The sequence below is a fragment of the Phocoena sinus genome, chromosome 16 (genome assembly GCF_008692025.1).
Source record: "Phocoena sinus isolate mPhoSin1 chromosome 16, mPhoSin1.pri, whole genome shotgun sequence".
Lineage (NCBI taxonomy): Eukaryota > Metazoa > Chordata > Mammalia > Artiodactyla > Phocoenidae > Phocoena > Phocoena sinus.
This window is the reverse complement of record NC_045778.1, coordinates 73,516,136-73,540,489: the sequence shown is the minus strand read 5'-3', so window position 1 is coordinate 73,540,489 and position 24,354 is coordinate 73,516,136. Positions and strand designations below refer to the sequence as shown.

Here is a 24,354-nt window from a genome sequence, read left to right as displayed (position 1 = left end):
GGCTCACGGGCCCAGCCGATCCGCGGCATGTGGGATCTTCCCGGACCGGGGCACGAACCCGCGTCCCCTGCATCGGCAGGCGGACTCTCAACCACTGCGCCACCAGGGAAGTCCTGGAGACATTTTTGATTGACACACGGCAGTGGGTGCTACTGCCATCTACTGGGTGGAGGCTAGGGATGCTGCTAAGTTCCCTCAACGCATAAGTCCCCGTGACAATGAATTAACCCAAAGCATCAGCAGAACCGAGGCTGAGGAACCCTGATGACCGGTTAACTTTGGGCTGGCCCTGCCCCTTCTGCTCTGGGGACCCCATCAGCCAGTGGGTCTCAAGGCACTTCAGACAGGCTGCCTCTCCCTTCCAGGCTGCTGCTGCCCCCAGTCTCCCCAGCCTGCAAGTTGGTCTCAGTTGTCTGGAAGGCTGAGGCCAGGACAGCAGGGTTGAGGTGGGAGTGAGGGTCTCACCTGACGTTTGAAGAGCCTCTGGAGCAGCCCTTTCTTTGGCGGTTCCGGAGGGTGGCTTCTGTTCAGGTCCGGCGAGAGGGTACCGTTAGGTCCAAACACATTCAGTTCCTTAAAGCACTCTGTTTCGATCATCTGGAGAAGCGGTCAAAACACGGGTGGTGTCAGGGGCTGCGTTGGTCATCTTGGGTGGACAGGAATCCCAGCAGCTCAGCCCTGGGCAACACTGCCCCGAGCCCGGTCCTGCCAGGCTCTCCGCCCGCCCTCCATCTCACAGGGCAGAGAGCCAGGCAGCAAGGCCCGCCCACCGCCTCTCCCTGATGGCCCTGCAAGCCGCCCTCTCCGAGAAGACAGCAGCCGGCCATGGAGGGCAGTGGCAGGGAAGCGCTCATCTCCCAGCCACGGGACTCACCCCCAGCTCCGCCTCTACCCCAGTGCTCCAGACCCTCCCCCTTCCAGCGCTGCAGGCCCACTGCCCCATCACTGCCATCTCACTCGAACCAGCTCGAACTTGCCCCACCTCCAGCCCCCCTGTGCCTCCCACTGCTGCCCCCTTTCTCTTGTTTCCCAGCCACGCTCCTCCAGAGAGCCATCGAGACAGGCCTCCTCTTCCTGCCCAGCCAGCTCCTGACCCAGCACCACACCATGCCCCAGTATGCCCACAGGGACGCCCACCCAGCTGTCCCTCTTCTGCCCTCGTTGCACCCTCCCCTCAGGGTGAAGCTGAGGGCCCCGCCGTGCTCACCTCGCTTTGCCAAGGGATGGGTACGGAGCCCGTGGAGAACTTGGAGTAGAAATCGTCGTCTGTGTGGTCCAGGTTGACGCCCTTCACGGTGGAGAACTGCTCGATGTCCAGCACGTCCTTGCAGTACACAGCCCGGGGCTGGGAGGGCAGGGCACTGGTCACCAGGAGCCCTGCCTGTGGCTCTGGTGGCCCCAGCCAGGCCCAGAGGGTTTTGATGGAGAGCAGCGGGGGTCTCCCAGGGCCACCCCCACCCCGGGAACCCGGGCTGCCCTTTGCTCAGAGGGGCCAAGGGGCCCCCAGCTGGGGTGACAAGAGCTCAGGGCCCCTTCCTGCCATCACTGCCCCACACAGTATGCAACGGGGCGATGTCCCAGGAGGACCTCCCTGGCCCTTCTCGCATCGGAGGCCAGTCAGGGGTGGTAGGTCAGCACACAGGCTCGGCAGCCACACAGACCTGGGCTGGGGTCCCAGCTGTAGTGCTTAGGTGCTTTGTTAAAGTTACATATCCCCTGGAGGCCTCAGTTTCCTCACCTGCAAAATGGGGCAGTCGAGGCACCAGGCCATGGGGCTGTCGTCAGCGGTGCTATGGCCCCGGCGCCGTAACCATAGTGATCTCTTTCATCTCACTCATCTACCAAACATGCTCTGGGGCAGCCGTGCGGGGACTCACAGAGACAAACCCGGGCCCTGCCCTCTGGGTATTCGAGGTCAGTGGGGGAGGCCTCCCAGGGGCTCTGGGAGCCTGGGATTCTGGAGATGAGGACTTCATAGAGGTGATGATGCCAGGGTGGGTACAGAGAGACCCCCAGACCGGGCGACACCCTGCTACTGGAAGATGGGGGCCACCCCTTGCCCACAGGTCTCAGCCTCTGACCCGGGGCCCAGCACAGATGTTTAGTGAAGTCGAAGGTCTTAAATCAATGCACAGGCTCAGTCTAGGCTGGGGAGGCTACTTACATCTGGAATAAAGGGAGGGTCCAACATCCCGGCTTCTAAGCGCTTGAAATTCATGTTCCTGAAGAAGGGGTGTCTCTTGACCTCTGCTGCCCCTTCCTCCTGGCAGCCCAGCCTCTGCTTTGCATCTTTGGTGAGCAGCTGTGACAGGATAGCCCCATGAGGACTTGCCTGGGGGGCTTTTCCTCCTGCCCAGAGGCCCGAGGGGCAGAGGGGCTTCGGAGAGCCTGTGGTCACCTCCCTTTCACACGAGTGTTCCTGAGCCCTCCCGAACGTCCCTCCTCTCTCCTCCGCAGTGCCTGCGCCACCCCAGGTACCCAGCGGACACTGCCTGCTCAGGCCTCGATTCAGGGTGGCCTCCTGAGCCACAGTGTGCCTTGTGGTCCCATGTTCCCAGCATGCTCAGATGCCTGGAACCCCCAGGAGAGCAGGAGTCCTGTCTGTTTCTCCAACCCAGCATGCACTGATGTTTGTTGAGTTGGTGTTAACTCTTCTGCTCCAGGTAAGCTACAAAGGGCAAGGGCTGGTCAGTAGGTTCTTTCATTCATTTACTCCGTTCATAAGTACATTGTAGACTTGTACCCAGTAGGTCCCGAGAGAGGATGCTAAGGGTCTGGCCTCAGAAAATTCTTGTTCAGAGGACCCGTCAAGGCAATGCAGATATGACACCATGGTGGCAGAGGAACAAGAACTGGCTGCCAGCTGAGGCATCGGGAGGTGTCCTGGGGAAGGGGCGTCTGAGACAGGCTTTCAAAGGTGGGAGCAGGCATCGGAGGGACCTGTGGCATCATGAACAGGGCGGCAGGGACACTCAGGGCGTGTTTGGGGAACACCTGTCTTTGAGTCCGAGTGAAGGATGAGGGAGGTGGGTCGGGGGAAGGGGACTGGTTGGGGAGAGTGATGGACGGTCCTGAAGGGCAGGTCCAGAGGTAGGATTTTAATACAGGTGTAGTGGGGAGACAAGGATGGTTGGGGTAGAGGACTGTCCTCATCACAACCAAAAGGCAGGATGGTTAATAGGAGAGGAAGGGGCTGCAGGAGCAGACAGCTGGACGGGAGGAAGGTGTGAATGAAAGAGAGGAAGGGGGGAAGGGGAGGGGCAGGCCCCGGCTGAAGATGGGGCAGGGCCGCCACGTGACCGCGGGGCATCCCTCCCCACAGTCCCAGTGTCCCCACCCCACTGAGCACTGCACCATATACGCAGCTGGAATCTACTAAGTGTCTGCTTTGAGACTAAAATCAAAGTGGGTGGTCTGCACCTTGGAGGGAGTCCAGCCCTTTCCTTTACCAATACCCTGGTGCCTTCTGCATGTGCTCATTTAATACACATTTATGGCTGCCCTGAGAGCCAGTGGGCAGGGGGGCCTCCTGGGGCCCAGAGTCTGGAGGGGAGGCTTGCTGGGACTGCCCCCCCCCCCCAAACTAAGGAATGAAAGGTGGTAGTGGGGCAAGCACCAGGTCACAGCCTTGAAGGGACTAAGCCATGAGATAGCCACTCACAATGTCACCCTTTGGTCCACCGACCACCAAAGAGTGTTTTGTCCATTGGGCTGGTGGCTCGGAGCCTCAGCTGCTCTTCTCCTGGGACTTTGCTCTGCTCTGAGTAATCCCAAGAGGCTGCAGACCGCAAAGCCTGCAGGGGCTGGCCAGACAGATGGCACAAGTGAGAGCAATAAGGTGAGGGGTAGGCTGGGCTGGGTGGGCCGTGCCAGGATGCCCGTCAGCTCCTGCCAGGCAGGGATGCTGGCCAGTGTCCAGGGCTTCTGCTTTTTTTGAGAAGCCAGAAAATCCAGGTTTTTATGTGAATTTGCCCCATTTAAAAATCTTGGCAAGTAACCCACTATTCACCTCTCTCTAAGACACTATGCAGGCTGAAATAAACACCCACCTACATGCTGCCTGTCTGCAACCTGGGCATCAGGTAGAGTTTACACATGTAGTATCCGTATAAACCAGAAATGAGAGGGAGAGATGGTGTGAGCTGAGGTGGATGGGGCAGGCAGAGAGGGCTTGCTGGAGGAGGAAGACTAGCAATGGGCTGGAAGGACCGGTGAGACTGAGAGGGCTACAGGGCCAGTGGGGAAGAACCAGTGCTGGGACTCAGCAGGGGCCTGAGAAAGGTGGGGGCTGAGGTCTGGGCCTAGGTACGACTGGACCCAGGGGACAAGGCAATGAGATGCATGCATTTCTGGACACCAGGGGCAGTGGAGAGGGTCTTGTGGCTGCCAGGATGGAATGAGGGACAGAATCTGGGGGCCAGGGACCAGCTTCCTTGCTGTTTGTAGAGAGACCTTCCTCGGCAGGTGGGGCTGGAGCTGCCCCGGGCCTCCATGGTCTCCTTACGGTCAGGCCCTGCTGTGTCCTGAGCTGGTGTCCCTTGGCGGTGGCAGCCTGGCTGCCAGACCAGATGGGCTGTGGTTAAGGGCTCAGAGGAAGCCCAAGACCAGAATTCCAAGACCCCAGGGTAAGGAGGCAGAGGAAGGCCAGAGAGCTCCAAAGGTTCTTCTAGCTGAGAGAGACAGGGGACCTTGGTTTGACGCGTACACCTAGGGACCCAGGTCTGCCTGGAGCCCCAGGCTCAGATGCCACCTTTCCTTCAGTGGCCACCAGGGGACAGCAGAGGAACAGCAGTGCCCCCGGTCCTGGGGCCCCAAAGCCGGGCGCCAAAGCCGATGACTGTGGACAGGGAGGGGGCGCTCTGTGCCTCTTTGTCCTCTCAGCACATCCCATGCTGCTGCTGGGCGTTTCTCAAGACCTGCTTCTCTGAATTCCCTGACCTGGGACATTTGGTGATGCTCTGACCTCCTTCTTCCCTTGTCCAGTTAGCTCCCTCTGGACAGATACCTGACTGTGACATAACCAAGTATCCTTGGCACCCCCCAGCCCCCGGTTGTCAATCATCCCTAGGACCCCACATTTCCACGTACCTGCCTTTTGCTGCCCTGCTCCTCTTGCCCCCCGACCCCAGCTCTGGCTGCCGTGGCCACCTGTTTTCTCGGAGGTCCCCCAGCTACAGGCTGGCACCGGCCTGTGGTCCGGGCGTGTGTTTGCTTGTGTACACACCACACCTCCCTCACTGTCTCTCACACATGCCAATGGCAGATCTATGGTTCCTCTTCCTTTGGAAGTGGTCAGATGGCAGCTCTAGCCCAAATCCTTCTTCCCATGCCTCTGTGACGTCAGACCGAGGCTGGTAAGAGGAAGCGGTCAGGCAGCAGGCGGACGGCTCCAGGAGGGTGGCCTTCTGGGGGTGGGAACTATGCCAGAAGGTTTCTGGGCCCCTAGCAGTGCAGCCTCAGGTTTTCTAGAAGCAGAAACTCTGCTACTTTTCATCGGCTCTCCGGGCCTGCCCTTCTCTGCACTCTAGCCTGGTTTACACTCAGGATTCAGATCCTGAGGGTCCCCCGGCCTGTCCGCTGCTCCAGGTGCAGCGTGCTGCAAGGAGAGGAAGGGGATCTGTGGATCCCCGGTGCCCAGAGCCAAGCGCTCAGGCGCCTCCTGTCCCCGAGTGGCTGGTATAAGAGGGCAGCTGCCTGCAGTGGAGGTGCTAGCACAGCTGGGCTAGCACCAGAGGGAGGAGGGCCCTGGGGGCCACAGGTGGGCCTTGGGAGCCTACGAGCCGGGCAGGAAAGGAAGCGGGCCCACCTGGGCCGAGAGGAAGGGCCGCGGTCCAGGGTTGGACTCTCTCCAGCTCCACTTTTTTTTTTTTTTTTTTTTGCGGTACGCAGGCCTCTCACTGTTGTGGCCTCTCCCGTTGTGGAGCACAGGCTCCGGACGCGCAGGCTCAGCGGCCATGGCTCACGGGCCCAGCCGCTCCACGGCATGTGGGACCTTCCCGGACCGGGGCATGAACCTGTGTCCCCTGCATCGGCAGGCGGACTCTCAACCACTGTGCCACCAGGGAAGCCCCCACTTTTTTTTTTCTTTAAGATTTTTTTTTGATGTGGACCATTTCTGAAGTCTTCATTGAATTTGTTACAACATTGTTTCTGTTTCATGTTTTGGTTTTCTGGCCGCGAGGCATGTGGGATCCTAGCTCCCCGACCAGGGATCAAACCCGCACCCCCTGCATCGGCAGGCAAAGTCTTAACCACTGGACCGCCAGGGAAGTCCCCCAGCTCCACTTTTGATGGCTCCTGTCACTCCTTCCTCTATCTGGCTTCCAGCCCCCCAGTCTGGCCCCGTCCACCCAGCCTGTCTAAAGGTCATTCCCCGAGTGCGCCCTGCCTGTGGCCGGGTCAAGTTCACTATCCATGGATGCTGTCACGCAGGGCCCCAGCAAGTGTGACCAACATTCCATATAGTGGGTGGAAAACTCGAGTATAAGATGTTCGAAGACTGAAACTATCACCACCTACAGCCCCGGCCTCAAGCCAGCACCCAGGGGTCCAGAGCTGGAGAGACAGCAGGAGGCCCAAGGTCAAGGGTAAGGGCTGCCTGGATCCCTCTGCATCTTGGGGGCGAGCCAGGATCAGCCCCTTTCTCCCCATGCTGGCTTCCCCCACAGAGCTGGACATGAGGGTGTCTCCCATTGTCACGCAGCCCCCTCCCTTATCACAGAGCCGCCCTGCTCCACCCCAGGCTCCCTCCCGGAAGCCTTCACTGCCCGCCCCAGTCCACAGCCTGCTCCTCCAGCCTGGTGGCTTCATCGCCCACACCCTAGCGTGCCCCGACCCTGTCCCCTTCAGCCCATTTGCTGTTCTCGGCTAAGGGCCGGGAGGGGAGCCAGCACTGGACACCAGACCCGGGGCAGCGTCTGGCTCGCCGGGAGCTCACCATTTTGCAGATGCACTTGGCCTCCTCGGAGAACTTGTGCGAATATACCTCCTCGGTCTCCAGGACCCGGCGGTCCACCTCCTCCCTCTTCACCTTCTCCTTGCGGCCGCGGAAGGGCGACTGGCCCTCGATCATCTCGTAGATGAGGCAGCCCAGACCCCAGTAGTCAGGGCTCAGGCCGTACCTCTGGTTGTTCAGGACCTCTGGAGCTGGGGGCAGAGCAGGGAAGCGAGGAGAGGTGAGAGACAGCTGGTGGCAGGTCAGAGCCCGGGCAGATGGGGCCAGGACTGCGATGTCAACGGGGCCTCGGGACGTCCTGCAGCCAGGAGTGATGCTGCTGCCCACAGAAGGCCTGGAGCTTGATGGCTCAGACCTCCTCCCGCTGCCAACCCTGGCCCACCACCTGCTGTAAATACCACCTCTTCCTGGGAGCCTGCCCTGGTTGCTCTTTGCTGTGCTCCCAGGACTCTGACTGTGGCTTCAAAAGCCTGACCACAGTGGATGGAAACAACCTGTTCCCTTGATGTCTCCCCCACTAGACTGTGAGCCACCCTATTTCCTGCTGTGCCCGGTAACAGGTACGACGCCTGACACACAGTAGGTGCTGCACACGTATCTGTTTCAATGAATGGTATGTCCACCCAAAGTAAAACGATGTTAAATTTAGCTGGAATTCAAATCGCTTCCCTAACATTTTGATGAAATGAATTATAGATTCACCATAGAAATGCAAAAAAGATAGTTTCAGGTCATCAGGCAGGCCACATTCATCCAGGGAGGCAAATGCATCCACACACGTGCTGGTATGCACACACACTATGTGCTGTGCAGACACTCTGTGCAAGAGGAGAAGACACAGATGCACGGGCAGACACACACAAAGGTGCACAGATGGACCTATCTAGCCATCACCCATCTATCATGCATCCACCCATTTATCTATCCACCCATTTATTAATCCATCCATCCATCCATCATCCATCCATCTGTCATCTATCTATCTATCTACCTATCATCTGTCCATCCATCCCTCAGCATTCACATGGGTATACATACCCCCAACATACACACAGATACACACCCCAGAGGTCCTCCAATGTCGTGCAACCTGAAAAGGACCCTCGAGCACCAGAGACCAAGTCTAGAACCCTAAGCATGTGTCGCTGGCAACAGCCCGGTAGAGGAAAACAAGGTTTCCACAGCCCCAGAGCTTTCAGGAGTCCTCTACCTCCTGGTGTGAGTGGGCTTATGAGTGGGAGGTGGGCAGAAGGAAGCCCAGGGAATATCCCTTATTGGAAGGAGCATTCCAGGGGTCGGTGTAGCTCTGGGGCTCTTCCCCGTAGCTCCCGGGATGATGGTCTCAGAGAAGGCTCAGGGGATGCAGCGCAGGGAGCCCGAGGCTGGTCTCTCCTTAGAATGGTACTTGTGACACAGTAGGCGGGGTGCTCCTCTCCTTTCTGGACCCTTCCTAATGATCTCCCCCGTCTCGAGGTCACCCTGAAAGGCTGTCTGCCAACTCAGCAGACCCCTACTCCACCCACCCCCAGGCAGCGCTGTTTGTCAGCTCTGCCACTGACCTTGGGAGGGGCTTGCCCTCCCAAGAGATGTAGCTGGGGCTAGGGGTGGGAGCTGCAGAGCTCAGTGAAGTCAAGTTGCGCCCTGGTGCCCCAATGCTCCCCGAACCCTGGCTAAGACCTCCCACCTCCCAGCATGACTACTTCTAGTTGCACAAAGAGGCCAGTGGCTCTGAGGGTGGGGCTTGGTGAGAGGCCGCGCCTACACTTACCCATGTAGCCGACAGTGCCCACCCGGCCGCGGATCAGGTCTCCCTCCGGGATCTTCACAGCTAGGCCCAGGTCCGAGATCCTAATATGGCCTGAGGGAGGACAACAGAGTCAATAGGTCCCTGGGATGGTCATGTGGACATCTGGTCTACCCTGGGCAGGGCCCCAGACTTGCCATGGGCCCCTGGCATTTCATCTGTCCTAGAAAGAGTGGTAACGAACCTGCCATGGCAGGGTGACTGCAGACCCTTGGGAGAGTCCAGGTGTTAAGAGGACAGGGGTAAAGTATTACTTTTTAGGAGAAAAACTTAACGATGAAAAGGATGCCTGGATTTGGTTAGACGATCGCAGACCTGCCTCATAAAATGCCCTAATGGGCTTCTTGGAACGCTGATGTCACAAAGTTTAAAATGCCTTGGCCTGATTCTGGTATTGCTTCATGGGAAAATGTAAGAGTCTCCTGACATTTTGCAACAATTTGCTTAAGGGGAAAAATCATAAAGCAATTTGGGAAGCAACTCCCTGTGCTGCCTTGTTGGTCTTCGGGGGCTGTTTTCTCCCTTTGGAGACACTGCCACCCAGGCTTAGCAGAGACTGTGGGGAGGCATTGGAGCTCCTGGACCAGGACCGACCCCCAAAAGGCAGAGACAACGTGGTGCTGAGAGCTCGCCTCAGTGCTGTCTCTCCTAGTGGCCCAGCTGGCAGGGTCGTGGCCTCATCTGACCCCGCAGGGAGGAACACTACCCTCCTTCCCAGCCTGGACCTCAGCAAGGCCCAACGCCAGAGACCCCGCTAGGCTGCAGCTGAGTGGATTCCCCTGGCTCAGTGGCCCCTGACAAAGGCAGGAACGGTAGGGGGCAGGGGAGAGAGCACACATATTCCAGCCATTGGGCAACAAATCAGTGGTGGACACAGTTCTGGAACCAGCAAGAACCCCTGCGGGCACTGGGCGCATCCAAAGAGGGGCAGTGGGCCCTGAGCCCTCTGCCTGCTCCACCACACGACAGTATCACAATCAAACCTCTTCGCTTGGTCACGAACAACCTCCCTCCCTCCCTCCCTCTCTCTCTCCCATCAGCCTGGGGCTGCCTGATGTCTGGGGCATGCTGGCAGGGAGAACTGGTTTCTGGTCTCAACTCCCCACTGATATTGCTGGGTGAGGGACCTTGGCAGCTTGGCTCCTCTGAGCCTCAATCTTATCATCTGTAAAATGGGCACAGGGGTGTCGGCCCTGCCCCCTCTGAAGCGATGAGAAGATCTAGTTAGATAGAAGATGTGACAACCCCTTCCCAGGCATGAGAGGCTGAACAGTCATGAGGGGCTACTGTGGTGGCTCCTCTTATCCGTGAATGTGTGTGCAAACACACAAGAAAATAACAATGGTGATAGACAAGTAATAACGCCCAACACATTTATAGCTGGCTATAGTTGATAAAACAACTTCTCCTCAAGCTATCTTGTCAGAACCTCACCACCACCCTCCACCATCTGAAGCAGGCAGGGCAGGACCCACTGTTTCTATTTCACAAACAAGGAAGATGAGGTGCAGGGAAGCTGTGTGAGAGTTAAGTACTGGCCCAGAGTCTCTGGAATTCTCGACTCCTCATTCACTGCTCGCTCTCTCCCTCTCCTCCCTCTCGGCCGAGCCACACTGCTTCTTTGCCGGGTGGGAGCTTTGTCCATGCCCTCTGCCCTCCCGTGGACCCCGGGTCAGTGTCTCTGAGTCTCCGCTGGGGGAACCCCTGCTCCCTTTGGGCTGCGACGCTCACCTCAGCTGCAGAGCAGGAGAAGGATCCCCGGGCCGCTGCCTGACTTACCGTAATCGTCTAACAGGATATTTTCAGGTTTCAAATCTCTGAAAGGGAAAGATCACCAGCAAGTGAGTGCGGCTGTTCTGGGAGGCAAGGGCACACCAGCATCTGGGTAGACCCCCTTGGGCCAACCCGGTCTGAGTGTTTCCTTCCCGACTCTGGGCTCAGGAGGTCTGGTCTCTCTCTGGGTCAAGACAATCTTGTGCTAACTTCTCTCCCTCCAGTAATTTAAAACAAATGCTGCTTTTTGCCATAGGTGCCTTCCTGACCCCGGAGAGTGACTGAAAAGGAAGTTAGGCAAAGGCTAGTCCTGGCACCTGTCCACACACTGATGGCCCCAGGGCTAAGAACACTTCTGGCTGGAGTGGTGACAGACCCCTCCAGGCCCGAGAAGACCCGGATGCCTTGAAGGCAGAGCAGGGTCTGGGAATGAAAGAAGAGAAGTTATTGAGGACAAAGAACCAGCCGCAGAATTGGGGCAGAGGACTGTAAGGGAGAGAACGGTAACCTCCAGGACAAACACCCCCTTGGGGAGGGGGCCCCCAGGAGCCTGGCACATCTCCCAGCTCCAGCTGAGCCACAGCCTGGGAGAGAGCACCGCCAGAAGGCACGGCTGTAGACGCAGCCACCTCCTCCTGTCCCTAACGTCTCTCTTCTGTTTGATGAAATGATCGGGCTCATGTGAAAGGGAACCTCTCCACTCCCACTGGGGGGAGGGGGGGGCGGGAGGCAGCAGAAGTGTCTGTTTTTATTTTATTTAATTAATTAATTAATTTCTGGCCGCATTGGGTCTTCGTTATGCTGCGCGCAGGCTTTCTCTAGTTGCGGCGAGTGGAGGCTACTCTTCGTTGCGGTGCGCGGGCCACTCATCGCAGTGGCTTCTCTTGTTGCGGAGCACGGGCTCCAGGTGCACGGGCGTCAGTAGTTGTGGCACGTGGGCTCAGCAGTTGCGGCTCGTGGGCTCTAGAGCGCAGGCTCAGTAGTTGTGGCGCACGGGCTTAGTGGCTCCGCGGCATGTGGGATCTTCCCGGACCAGGGCTCGAACCCGTGTCCCCTGCATTGGCAGGTGGATTCTTAACCACTGCATCACCAGGGAAGCCCTGGTTTTATTAATAAACGTTCTTCTCCACGAGTTAAAGAATAACAGGATAGTGTGTGCAACTCAGTTAAGCCGTCGGGCAGACGATACATGGCATCGAGATCGAGGATTCGGCTCTCAACCAACTGGCTTTGTTCATCAAACGGAGGGCAGCTCTCCTCATGGGGAGCTGTGCCCATATCCAGTGGTGCACCGTCACAAAGTGATAACTGGTGTTTGCACGTAGTTATTTATCACGACATACTTTTGTTGCTGTTGTTAACTTGCATGCTTTTGGTGTGTTAACCATTCCAAATAGGGGCAGGAGTCATCACTGCAATTAATCAGCCCCCACCGACCACCGGGTCGGAAAGACAGCTGGCTAGTGGGCACAAACCCACACCCCCAGAGAGGCTCTGGCAAGTGGTCGGGGCCGGGGAGGCACCATGGTTCCCTTCCTCCATAGAAGAAGGGCTAGAATTTGGAGGGATGCCTTTTTTCTTTTTTTAAGAGAAAAGCAATCAAGTGGAGGATTCTTTTTTCAACCCTCAGGGAAAATTTTCTGACTCTCTTCCCACCTGAATGAAAACAAAACAAAAGCATAAATTGGGAGATGGTGTGGGGGGAAGGGCACGTCATCAAGACCATTCCTCTTGCTTTCAAAACCTTCTCGGGCTCCCAAGATAATCTCCGACAAGAGCCCCACGGCAAAGGTCTTCAAACTGGGGAGTGTGTCCCCAGCGGCTGGGGGGCGGGGGTCCCCCACGTGCTGGTGGCTTCAGTTGACAGAAGAAGAGCAGGTTCCTCCCCACTCCTAAATGTGACTATGGCTCTGGAGCCAGTCACCATAGATCCCAATTAGAGGTGGGATCTAGTAATAATAATTATAAGGTCAACTCAACAGAATATATTATCTTAACACTTAGAGCCTTATGGTCAAAGGAAATTTTTTAAAAATCTTACATACATCCACATATTTCAGAGGGGAATGCTAATCGATAACTTTTATGCAAAAAAAATATTACATTATAATAACTATTCTGTCGGGGTGGAGGGGAGTAGAGAAGAAAATGATAGAAAACTCCTCACCATTAAGGAGCTTTCATGCACTTTTTTAGCTGCACGATGGTGGAAATCAATTTGCTACAGCAATCAGATTCCACTGGATACCTTTAGAAATGTGATGCCACTTTAGCTCCATTTCAAAATATCAATATTAGCCACTCTTTTAACATATGATGGACAATTTTAGATGTCTACTTAAAATGTATGAGGGCACACAGATTTTCAAAATTCTGTGAGGAGGCCTGTGAGAAGAGTCAGGGCCACTGCGCACAGAACCTGGACACCTGGTCCTAAAAAGCTGGATGGTGTGGGAGGGAACGGGGTCCATTCTGATGCCTGCTGCGGTGGTGATCCTACTAAAGTCTTCCTGGGGTTTGTTCCGGATCAGGCCACCAGGCTCCACTGAGCTTCGCAGGCACTGGTTGGGAAGGGAACAGTGGCCCAACCTCATCAACTCTTGAGGGAACACTTGGCCTCCCTCCCTTACTCGGTTCCTGGGCAGGAGCCTGTCTGACTCAAGGGCAATGCCCGGGCCTCGACTCCCAGGGTGGGGTCGAGCGTCCAGTCCAGGGCATGGAAGGGTCAGCCTGCTCACCTGTAGACGATGTTCTCACGGTGGAGGTCTTCCAGGCCGCACAGGATCTCTGCTGCATAGAACAGGGCACGCTCCTCCTCGAAGCCCGGGTTCCCCATGTTGTAGATGTGGAACTTCAGGTCCCCCCCGTTCATGATGGTCAGTACCAAGCACAGCGCATCCTTGGTCTCGTAGGCGTAGGCCAGGTTGACCTGGGAGCACAAGACAGCCCTGCGGTGGGGTTCCGGGGACCCTCTGACCACGTCCACTCCTCCTCCCGGGCCTTGAAGCTGGGCGGGAGGGCTAGGGTGCAGGAGCTGCAGCAGCTTCACGCCACCCCCTGCGCCCTGACGGCCTCCTGGTGCCCCTGCCGCTGCCCCTCCATCAGATTCAGTGGTTCTAGGTGAGGGGGCAAAGCTGGAAGGGGAAGGCCAGCACCTTTCAGGGGTCCCAACAGGACGGTGTCTGCGTTTTTACGTCACAAAAGCATGTGTGTGCATCAGGTGGTTAAAACTTCTGCCCCCTTTGGGTATCACCTCGTAAAGCCCAGCCCACTCTGGGGGATGACAGCAGCACCACGTGGATGGCGTAGCCTGCCCTCACGCAGAGCTGGTGGGAGTGAAACTGGGGGCCGTGCACACACCCTCTGACACAGCAATTCCTCCACTAGGAGTCCATCCCACGGACACCCTAACAGAAATATGCCAAAGGGATGCTGAAGGATGGACACGGTAGCCTTATTTGTTGCGGTGGCTTCAAAACCAGGAACAACTTCTATCGTGGGGACTGACTGCACAGGTCGTGGCCTAGCTCTTCCCTGTGCATCTGGGGAATGGTGCACAGCTTTAAAAAAGAGGTGCAGCTGTTGGTCTGTTGTAGGAAAAGCTCTACAATTTAAGGGGGAAAACACTGCAGCCTAAGATTTGTAGTAAGATCGCGCTGGCTAAAAGTAATAAAATCTGTACATGAATCAAACACGTCTGGAATGGTTATTTAGAGAGGGAGGCCTTTATGTTTACTTTGCGCCCATCTGTGCTGTTTGACTTTTTACCGGAGCATATATTATTTTTTATAATAACAAGTGGCAGTGACACTGAGAGCTGGCCAAATACCCAAGTCCTCCTCCACATTTCCCAGCCTCCCCTGCGGTTGGCTGGTCCCTGGCCATGACGGGTTCTGGCTGAGGACTGTGGGTGGAAGTGAGGGGTGTCACTGCAGCCAAGGCAGTGCAGAGCCCCCAGCACTCACTCTCCACACTCCCGGGAAGGGTGTGGCTGGAAGATGAAGGAAGGTGGTCTGATCTGATGGGATTTGGGGTGAGAAAAAGGACAACCTTTGCCATTTTCAGCTACTTCAAGTTGGGGTTGATTTGTTACCGCAGCAGAGCCTAGCCTGGATGCAGTAACACACGAATATAAACCAGATGGGCCTCTCTAGGATCCTGACACTTCGGTCTCCTGTGATGAAACCAGCCTACAGGGGTCTGTGGAAACAAAGCTCCTTGGCTGGGCCCCGCGTGGGCCTCTTTCGTCCACGGAGGCGCTCAGAGAAGCCTGGTCTCACTCCCAGAGGGGAGCCAGGCTAGCTTGGTGACCATTGTCAGCCCCAACTGACCCCCAGGTGCCTCGTGATGGAGGGAGTGTCGGGCTCCTTTCTGCAGCCCCCCCCCCACTGCATCCCATGCCCTGGGGGATGGGGACCTGTCACACTTAAGGGACAGAAGTCCCAGTCACCAGGGGGGGCCTGTCCCTGGGGCCCTGACACTCACCACAAACCGACTGTTGACCTTCTCCAGGATCTGCTTCTCATTCAGCGCCATGGACTCCCCTTTCCGCTTTTTGATCCTCTTCTTCTCCAGGCGCTTGCAGGCATACATTTTACCCGTGGCCCGAACCTGGCAGGCACAGACCTGAGGGGCAAGAAAGAAGCCAAGGGCACACGGCACGTGAAACAGGGCCAGTGTGAAGCTCCCTCAAGGCCAGGATGCTGTGTCTCTGGGGCTTGGAGGATGCCTGGCCGTGGACCCACTGCTCCCAGGGCCCTGCCCTTGAGATCTGGCTTTGGTGGCACCTTAGGCAAATCCTAGACCTTGGAGGTGCAGAATCAGCCATTTACACCAATGTTTAGATGGCTGGCTGAGGCCTAAAGAACTGTTCCTCTCTCAGGGGCAACTAGATTTTCTCTGTCCCAAGCTTCTAGCCAGATGTAGCCGTTGATAACTGGGGACTTTCAAGCACCAGCTGCTGTTAGGAGAGGCTTGTTTCGGGGGGCAGTGATGGGAGACTCCTGCGAACCCTGACTGTATAATTCAGAGGAATGGAAACCAGGGCATTTGGGTCTGGTCTTAGTTCTGCCCCTATGCGGCTGTGTGACCTTGCCTGGGTCACCTAACCATTGTGAACTTCAGCTTTCCTCATCTCTAAAGTGGGAATAACAAGGCTTGGGAAGATCAGATTAAGTACAACAGCGCATACTAACAGCATGGTGTGGCCAGGATGCTTAAGCCCCTCACGCCCTCCCTTCTCCCTCCAAACACAATCAAGAGTGCCCATTTCTCCTCTCCAGACTTGACTCCTGCCTGAGGCTGGCTCCAGCTCAGCTGCCCCGCCACAGACACCCTCCTTCCTCACCTCAGACACAGCAGACCTGCTCAAGGCCCCGGCCTCACCCTCCTTCTCCATCGGGGGCGCATGACCAAGCCATTCGCTCGGAAGCCATGCTTAGAACACTTCAGGCCAAGCCCGAAGGGACAGAAAAGGTGACAAGAGTCCAGAAACTTTTCATGAATACGTGGATATTCACTTACCTCCCCAAAGCCCCCTTTTCCCAGTACTCGGTACTGCCTGAAAGTGTTTTTGGTTACCGGTTGCCTGGAAAAAAGCAAAAATCCAACATGGGACTTGTAGTATTAAGATGCAGAATCCAGAAGAAATAGACAAGGGCAGCATTGAAAAGAACCAGTGCCAGGCACAAATGGCCAGACCAGGCCCCGGGGACCCCCTGGAAACATCACTGCAGACGGGACCCTCGAGGACTTGCTCTGGGGCTGGGGCTGGGTGTTCAGATCCCAGGCTGCCGCCCTCAGGACTGCACTGGGAGGGAAGAGCTGAGCGGAGGCTGTTTCACCACACTTTCCCTGTGGTTCCCCTCTCTCTCCCAAATGCAAATCATGCGGCTGAAGTCAGGAGGAAGCTGTGTCCTCAGTGCAGGGAGAGGGGAGGGGGCCAGGAGCCACAGAGGCTTGGTGTCCCACGGAGGCCACAAAGGAAACCGCAGCCCTCCCTCCCACACCTGCAGGCAGGACGGCAGGAAGGCAGGACGGCTGCACCTCCCGTCCTGGGGCGCCCGAGCTATTCCTTCCTGCAGACTTGCCCCAGGAAGACGCGGCCTCCTGTGGGCAGAGTCTGCTGGTCCCCAGGTCCAGTCTGGTTACTCTCTCACGGCGGTTCCCAGGCTTCCCGCCACCGAGGGCGCTGTGTTATACGTAACCCCCCTGAGCCCCAGAACACGAGAAGATCCTGTCTGCCAAAAGCCGTATTTATGACTAATCTTTTTGTGTCTCCCGACTCCCCATTTTAGTTAGCCAAAGCCATTCTTTAAAAAATATTTATTTATTTTTGGCTGCGTTGGGTCTTCACTGCTGCGCACGGGCTTTCTCTAGTTGCGGCGAGCAGGGGGCTACTCTTCGTTGCGGTGCGCGGGCTTCTCTCGTTGCAGAGCATGGGCTCTAGGCGCGTGGGCTTCAGTAGTTGTGGCACGCAGGCTCAGCAGTTGTGGCACGCGGGCTCAGCAGTTGTGGCTCGCGGGCTCTAGATTGCAGGCTCAGTAGTTATGGCGTATGGGCTTAGGTGTTCCGCGGCATGTGGGATCTTTCCCGACCAGGGCTCGAACCCGTGTCCCCTGCATTGGCAGGCAGATTCTCAACCACTGCGCCACCAGGGAAGTCCCACCAAAGCCATTTATAATGTCTAATGAGACAAGCCTCTGATCGGGAGCCAAGTATGGGACTTGTGGGGTAAATAAATGGCCATTTAGTTGCAGCAAAGGACTCCACCTTGCAGACAGTGTGTGCTTTTTCATCGCTGGCCTGTTTGGCTAAGGAAAATCAGGTTTCCCCCCTCTTCTTTTCGGCTTTAGTGAGGTATAATTGACAAAGAGTGTACAACTTGATGTTTTGATATATGTATACATTGTGAAATGATTACCCAATCAAGCTAATTAACATTCTGTCACCTCACAAAATTAACATTCCCCCCTCCCTCCCTTTTTTCCGTACTTTCTTCCTTCCTTCCTTTCTTCCAAGAACACTTAAGATCTACCCACTTAGCAAATTTTAAGTAAATAATACAGTACCGTTAACTACTGTCCCCATGTTGTAAAGGAGATCCCCAGAACTTATTCATTTTGCATAACTGAAACCTTGTGCCCTGGACCAACATCTCCCATTTCTCCAAGCCCTCCCCACCCCTGACAGCCACCACTCTGCTCTCTACTTCTATGGGTCTGAATATCTTAGATCCCACATGTAAGTGAGGTCATGCAGTACTCGTTTTTTGTGTCTGGCTTATTTCACTTTAGCACAACGACCTCCAGGTCCATCCACGTTGTCATAAATGGCAGGACTTCCTTCTTTTTTAGGCTGAGTAATGGTCCATTTATAAACGTTAAATATTTTACTCCTACATTCATTGCAGAATTATTCACAATAGCCAAGACATGGAAACAACCGAAATGTTCATCAGTTGATTCATGGATAAGAACAAGCAGCTTTTACGGCGTTAAAATTGGTTCTTGGCTCTCTAGGACTATTTTTTTTTTTTTTTTTGTGGTACGCGGGCCTCTCACTGTTGTGGCCTCTCCTGTTGCGGAGCACAGGTTCCAGACATGCAGGGCCAGTGGCCATGGCTCACGGGCCTAGCCGCTCTGCGGCATGTGGGATCTTCCCGGACCGGGGCACGAACCCATGTCCCCTGCATCGGCAGGAGGACTCTCAACCACTGCTCCACCAGGGAAGCCCCTCTAGGACTATTTTTGAGTATCCCCCAACCCCACCCTAAGAGTCTTAACCAGGGCGGGGATTGGTGTGAGACTGAATTGGGCCAAAGAACTGGTTTTGCTCGAGAAAGAGCAGTGAGCCTCTGGTCGCCCAGCAGCTGTTGAATGAATCTTCCGTGGAAACTCTTCTCGCTGCTGGGTCCTGAAGAGGATTCGGGATTCACCAGAAATCAGGACAGCCCTGAAACCTCCGGAGCACTCCCTGGCACGCCTGTCTCGAATTCATGTGCTGTGACTCACTCTCTCTTCTCCGGTGCTTCTTTAGGAAGCGGGGCGCAGGCTGCCCCTGGGCAGAACTCCCCCTTGCTCTGTATCTTACACACGAGTAGCCGGCCTAGAGCAAACCTGCCATGCGCCTGCATCTGCCATGTGGCCCTGGGAAGCGTTTCTTCCAGCTGCCCTCGAAACCACATGAAGGCGTCCAGGCCTAACAGTTTACGATACGTGGAGAACAAACAGTCGGTCGACATTACCGCAGAGCTCCTCTGCTGGGGGAAATGAGTGTAATACAATTTCCGAGGAATTTCTTGGTTAACCTTGGGAGGGAAAAAAAATCCCTTTAATATTTCAACAGTACAGCACCAACAGGCCATGATCTTTTTAGCAAGAAAAAAAAGGGAGCGGGGGGAAGGCGGGGTGCTGTCAGTCATTTAGGGCATTTCTAGGCCAGGGTCCTGCCCTGCTGGCTTCAACAGCTTAACGCCCTCAAAAGGGCATAACTTCTTTGAAGTCAGTATGCAGATTTTAAAAGTCCATTTCTCCATCTCATGTGTTTGGTACTGACAAGTAAAGTGAAAGCCAGTGGCCACAGCTAAAGGCTTCCATTGGAACAGGAGTGCTGGGTGGGCTAAGAGTGAAGGACTTGAGTGAGGGACCTGGGCTTCAGGCTCCACCCTTGCCAGGCCATTGCTGTGTGACCCAGGGCCAACCCATCAACCTCTCTGAGCCTTGCATCCTCAGTAAAAGGGTATATGCATCTGAAGGCTTTTTGTAAGGTGCTGAGTGTCAGATGTCATTATTAGAACTCTTGGGATAAAGGACACAGCCCCTTCTGGGGGTCTCTATGGTAACAATCCCCATTGCTTGAAGCAGCTTATACATAGACTCATGTAATCCTCACACCAGCCTCAGGAGGTGAGACTATTACTGTCCTCATTCTGCAGATGAGAACGCTTAGGTTTTGAGAGGTGAAATGAGATGCCCAAGGTCACGGCTGGTACGTAGCTGGGTTGGAAGTGGAGTCCAGGAAGCCTGCTGCAGAGCCCTCTTTCGGTGTCCTGACTCTGCCACCCCAGGACGGTGGGGTTGTGTTACACAGCCCAGGGCTCCAGAGTGGCAGGTGGGGCAAGATGAGTACCTCCCCACCAGACTGTCCTCCGCAAGGGTCAGCTGCTCCCTCCAATATCAGAAGGGGGGGAGACGGCAATGGTGATGCCAACGTGCTCAGTGACGACTCACCCCGACGATTACATTCAGCAGTTTACTTCCCAAGGCCCAAAGGCTGGCTTTGTTGATGTGTGCGGTGCTATCTCACCTCACCCTCACCCCATGCCTATAAGGCAGGCAGTGTTATTATCCCCACATTACAGGTGAGGAAACCAAGATGTGGAGAGCATCCCTCCCCCAGCCCCTAGGGAGGAGGCAGAGCTGGGACTCGGACCCAGGCTGTGGGCCCCTGGTGGCCCACGCTTGGCTTTTCCATCTCCTGGAGGCATGACGTGCACGGGCAAGGTGGCCAGTGGCAGGCAGTGCACCAACGGAGAAGACCGTCCACTGCTCTCTCTGTCACCCCCATGGGTCAGGGTGGAGAGAGACGTCCCCCAGAGGCTACAGGGCAGGGTGTTTCCTCAGGGCTTCCTGAAGTGGGCAGGGAGTGCTGTGAATTCGGCTTTTCAGGGGTTCATGTCCCACAGGTATGTGTCCTAAGCGTCTGCAGGGGACTTGGCCAGCACAGATGCCGATATACATGCAGGAGCAGAAGGGCTCCTTGCTTTCTGACCACGGCCCAGATACCCAGATGGCAGTGAGTGCCAGGCCCCTGGGGCACAGGAACCTTGGGCAGTGGGAGGGGAAACCCCCACCCTCACCTACCAGCTAACCCAGCATGGATTTAATGTAAGCATTGCCCTCTCCTGCAAATCCTGGGACGCTGTGGTGGGCAGAGCACCACTCTGGGGGTCCTGGGCCAGGGTCCCCTCCTTGGCTGCACTAATCCCTGCCGGGTGACCCAGCAAGCCACATCCTCCCTGCCTCTCCTTCCTTGTCAGTCACACGGAGCTCACCTCTGCCCGGCCAAGTCATCACCGTGTGTGTGAGAGCACTTTGCAGAGAATAAGGTGGCAAATGAAACACATGAAAAGATGCTCGGTCTCACCCATGATTAGAGGTGAAGAGATAAACAAGAAGGAAACGCGTCTCTCACGCACGAAGAAGAGTGTTGCTGAATCTGAGGACAAGCGAGCGCCCGGGCACTGGCAGGACTGGGAATCGGGCGCAGTTTGGGAGGGCGATCTAGCAGTCCCTCACAGCGGAAACCTTGCCCCTGGAATTCCTCTGCTAGGAATTTCTTTCTTTTTCTTTTTTTCTTTTTTTCCTTTTGTGGCCACGCTGAGTGGCTTGAGGGATCTTAGTTCCCCGACCAGGGCTTGAACCCAGACCCCAGCAGTGAAAGTACCGAGTTCTAACCACTGGACCGCCAGGGAATTCCCATCTGCTAGGAATTTCTATGGATGTATTTGCAAAAATAAAGATGTATGTACAAAGTCATTCACTACTTCGGGAAAGCTGCACACAGAATTGAGGGAAACCTCCACGTCCATCAATAGGGGGCTGGGTTACATGAGGGATGTGCAAATCTTTCTAAGAATATGGCAGCTCCCATCATCAGATGAATGGATAAAGAAGATGTGGCACATATATACAATGGAATATTACTCAGCCATAAAAAGAAATGAAATTGAGCTATTTGTAATGAGGTGGATAGGCCTAGAGTCTGTCATACAGAGTGAAGTAAGTCAGAAAGAGAAAGACAAATACCGTATGCTAACACATAGATATGGAATTTAAGAAAAAAACAATGTCCTGAAGAACCTAGGGGTAAGACGGGAATAAAGACACAGACCTACTGGAGAACGGACTTGAGGATATGGGGAGGGGGAAGGGTGAGCTGTGACAAAGCAGGACAGAGGCATGGACATATATGCACTACCATACGTAAGGTAGATAGCTAGTGGGAAGCAGCCGCATGGCCCAGGGATATGGGCTCGGTGCTTTGTGACCGCCTGGAGGGGTGGGATAGGGAGGGTGGGAGGGTGGGAGGGAGGGAGACGCAAGAGGGAGGAGATATGGGAACATATGTATATGTATAACTGATTCACTTTGTTATAAAGCAGAAACTAACACACGATTGTAAAGCAATTATACCCCAATAAAGATGTTAAAAAAAAAAAGAAAAAAAGAATATGGCAGCTCTTTATTTGCTGACAGAGAAAGAATCCCCGAAGACGGTGACCCCAAAAAGTAAGAACAAGAGGCTAAGTGTATGCGTGTGTCTGCATGAGCGTGTGTGTGTGTGATGTTAACAAGCATACAGCATTTCTAGAATACACAAGAACTTAATTAACAGGCAGAGAACGCTGAATTTTATCTGAACCATGGGCCCATGGGAGGTAACAGACTTCTATAGGACTTAGGTGAAAAACCAATACCCCCCGCGCGCGCACACACACACACACACACACACTGGCACACACTCGTGTGTGTGTGTGTGTGTGTATGTGTGTGTGTGTGTGTGTGTGTGTCGGGGGGCTGTGCCCAGGGAGCACTCACCTTTCCAACCACTTCCACTGGAGAAACCGATCAAAATACATGCCGTCCAGGTACTCGTGGAAGGGTTCTCCCCTCAGGTAGTCGTGGACAGACCTAGCTCAGAGGGAACAAACACATGAACGTTTTACAACCCTGACCTTGGAGCAGGTGGGCAGAGCCATAACCAGCAGATTATAGCCGGGCCTCATCCACTTCCAGACTTTGGAAATGCAAATACACAGGGGCCTCCAACAGATGCAGCAGGAGTGGAGAGAGGCTCCACCATTCTACAAAGGTTGTTTGAGATTGACTGACCCTGCAAACCTTTAGTAAGTAGTTGCCTTGGGGGTTTGCTCTAGTTCTGGGATACAGCAGGGAGCATGATGGGGGACACACACGGCAAATAACAAACAAATAAACGACCCCAGGGGCATGTTATCGTGAATTGGGGTAAGCGAGGTCCCGAGGGGTGTCAGGGAGATCTCTCTGAAGAAGGGACAGGAGCTGAGATGAGAACAGAGGAATATTTAACTACGTACAATGGAAGGACTGGATGTCTCGGGAGGGGGCAGAGGGGCGCAGGTCCTAGATTTGGTCGGGACCAGTGAAGCCCCTGGGAGGTTTTCAACCCTGCAGCAGAATTTACTGGTCACCTGCTGTGGGCCAGGCTCTAGGCCAGGCCCTGGAGGGCTCTGAACTGGGCTTCGTCCCTTTAAAAAGCGGCCACGCTGACCAATCGAGCCCAGACACTTGGGACCTGGGGAAGGGAGGCGACGTGCAGAGCTGGGGCTCGTTGGAGGCTGTACCCTGCCAAACCTGAGAACAGGGGCTGGCGTCGGGGGCCAGGACGGCCACTCCCTCAAGGTCAGGAGGCAGCCCAAGGACCTCACCCGCCGTCAGAGCTGACCCTCGGACATCTCCAGGAGGGCAGCAACCCGGCTTGTTTCTGCTCACGGTGGGCCCTCTCCAGCACCTGCCACAGGGCTGGGCCCCACGTTGGCGCCCCTGAATGTCCCAGCTCTTCCCATGGTGAGCGCATGGGGCGCTGGCAATAAGCCGTGGAGGCAGGACTGGGTTCTTGCTCGCAAGGCCTCCCCCACGCAGCATCGTGCCAGGCACATAGCAGGCGCTCAACTAATGTCTGGGGTGCAGAGTCTGAACACGGTGCAGTCACGCCAGCTGTGATCTTGGCACGTACGTATGTTCGTGTGGCTGCACGTCAGCCTACAGGGAGGGTGCGTGTGTGGGCGCAGGAACGGGTGTGAGCCTAGCTGCTTAAGTCTTCATGGCAAGTGTGCGCGCGATGGTGGCGCTTAACTGGTGCACGGCTCGCCCCACACCCACTGACTTGTCTCACGTCCCATTATGGTTGCCGTACAGCCTGCAACAAGGTGATGGGGTGTGGCTGAGAGGGCAGCCTGCAGCCCAGCTCCCGCAGCAGCGCTGGGGGGTGGCAGTGATGGGGGCAGGAGTGGGCGTGGGGGGGACCTGGGAAGGATTTCCAAACCACCCAGACTGGGTCAGACCCGTGCACATTCCTCTGTCTCCACAGCCTGGAGAGCTACTTGCTTTCGACGCCATCTGAAGCAGATGTTCTCTTTGGACTTGGCACCCTGGTATCTTTTCCCTTCATGAGAAGTGTACAAGCGCTGGGTGGCTTGGCTGGGCCCTCAGGCACTGAAGACCTGCCCCGGGTGCCCAGCGCTCAGGTGGAGGCTAGAGGCAGCCCCTTGCCGGGTGACTGTGTGGCAGCCCGAGGGGAGGTGGAGGGGCCTGACGCCCCGGGCCGGGAAGCAGGGAGGGAGGCCAGCAGCCGGAGCACTTACTGCACACAGGCAGAAAAGAGTTCTTTGCAGGGTTTCTGAAGGAGCTTCTCCTCCGTCTGGGAGACCAGGTCCCGGCCAACTTGGGCGATGAAAATTGGGGACTGCAGGGAGGAAGAGGAGAGGAGGTATCAGTGAGGGAGGGGGCAGGGCGCCGGGTGGCCTCGGGGGACCCTCCTACCCGCACCTGGTCCTGGGCCGCTGCACCGTGGTAGGCGGTCTGGCAAGGTGGCTGGGCTGGAAGGTGGTGAACCAGCCGGGACTCAGGGTCAGATTTCGGGCTCTGCCACGGACACCGCGTGTGACCTCGTAAGGCTACGTGGCTCCTCTGAGCCCGGCTCTACAGAACATGGATCACGACATCCCCGCGTCCTGGACTGCGGTCAGAACCGAGTGGGAGGTGTGAGCCTCAGTGTAGGG

General features: G+C 55.8%; 1 protein-coding gene across 10 annotated transcripts in view; it reads right to left on the bottom strand.

The window, feature by feature from the left end:
- Positions 1–24,354, bottom strand: part of GRK5 (G protein-coupled receptor kinase 5) — a 224,645-nt gene that overhangs the window by 5,147 nt on the left and 195,144 nt on the right. For all 10 annotated transcript variants that reach the window (XM_032608694.1, XM_032608693.1, XM_032608696.1 and 7 more), the window contains 11 exons: positions 23,938–24,038; positions 22,133–22,225; positions 16,056–16,119; positions 15,018–15,158; positions 13,271–13,461; positions 10,539–10,576; positions 8,724–8,813; positions 6,938–7,146; positions 2,165–2,302; positions 1,208–1,345; positions 466–597 (listed from right to left, as the gene is read on the bottom strand). In XM_032608694.1, the coding sequence (XP_032464585.1) occupies positions 466–597; positions 1,208–1,345; positions 2,165–2,302; positions 6,938–7,146; positions 8,724–8,813; positions 10,539–10,576; positions 13,271–13,461; positions 15,018–15,158; positions 16,056–16,119; positions 22,133–22,225; positions 23,938–24,038 (1,335 nt within the window). The remainder of the gene's footprint in view (positions 1–465; positions 598–1,207; positions 1,346–2,164; positions 2,303–6,937; positions 7,147–8,723; positions 8,814–10,538; positions 10,577–13,270; positions 13,462–15,017; positions 15,159–16,055; positions 16,120–22,132; positions 22,226–23,937; positions 24,039–24,354) is intronic.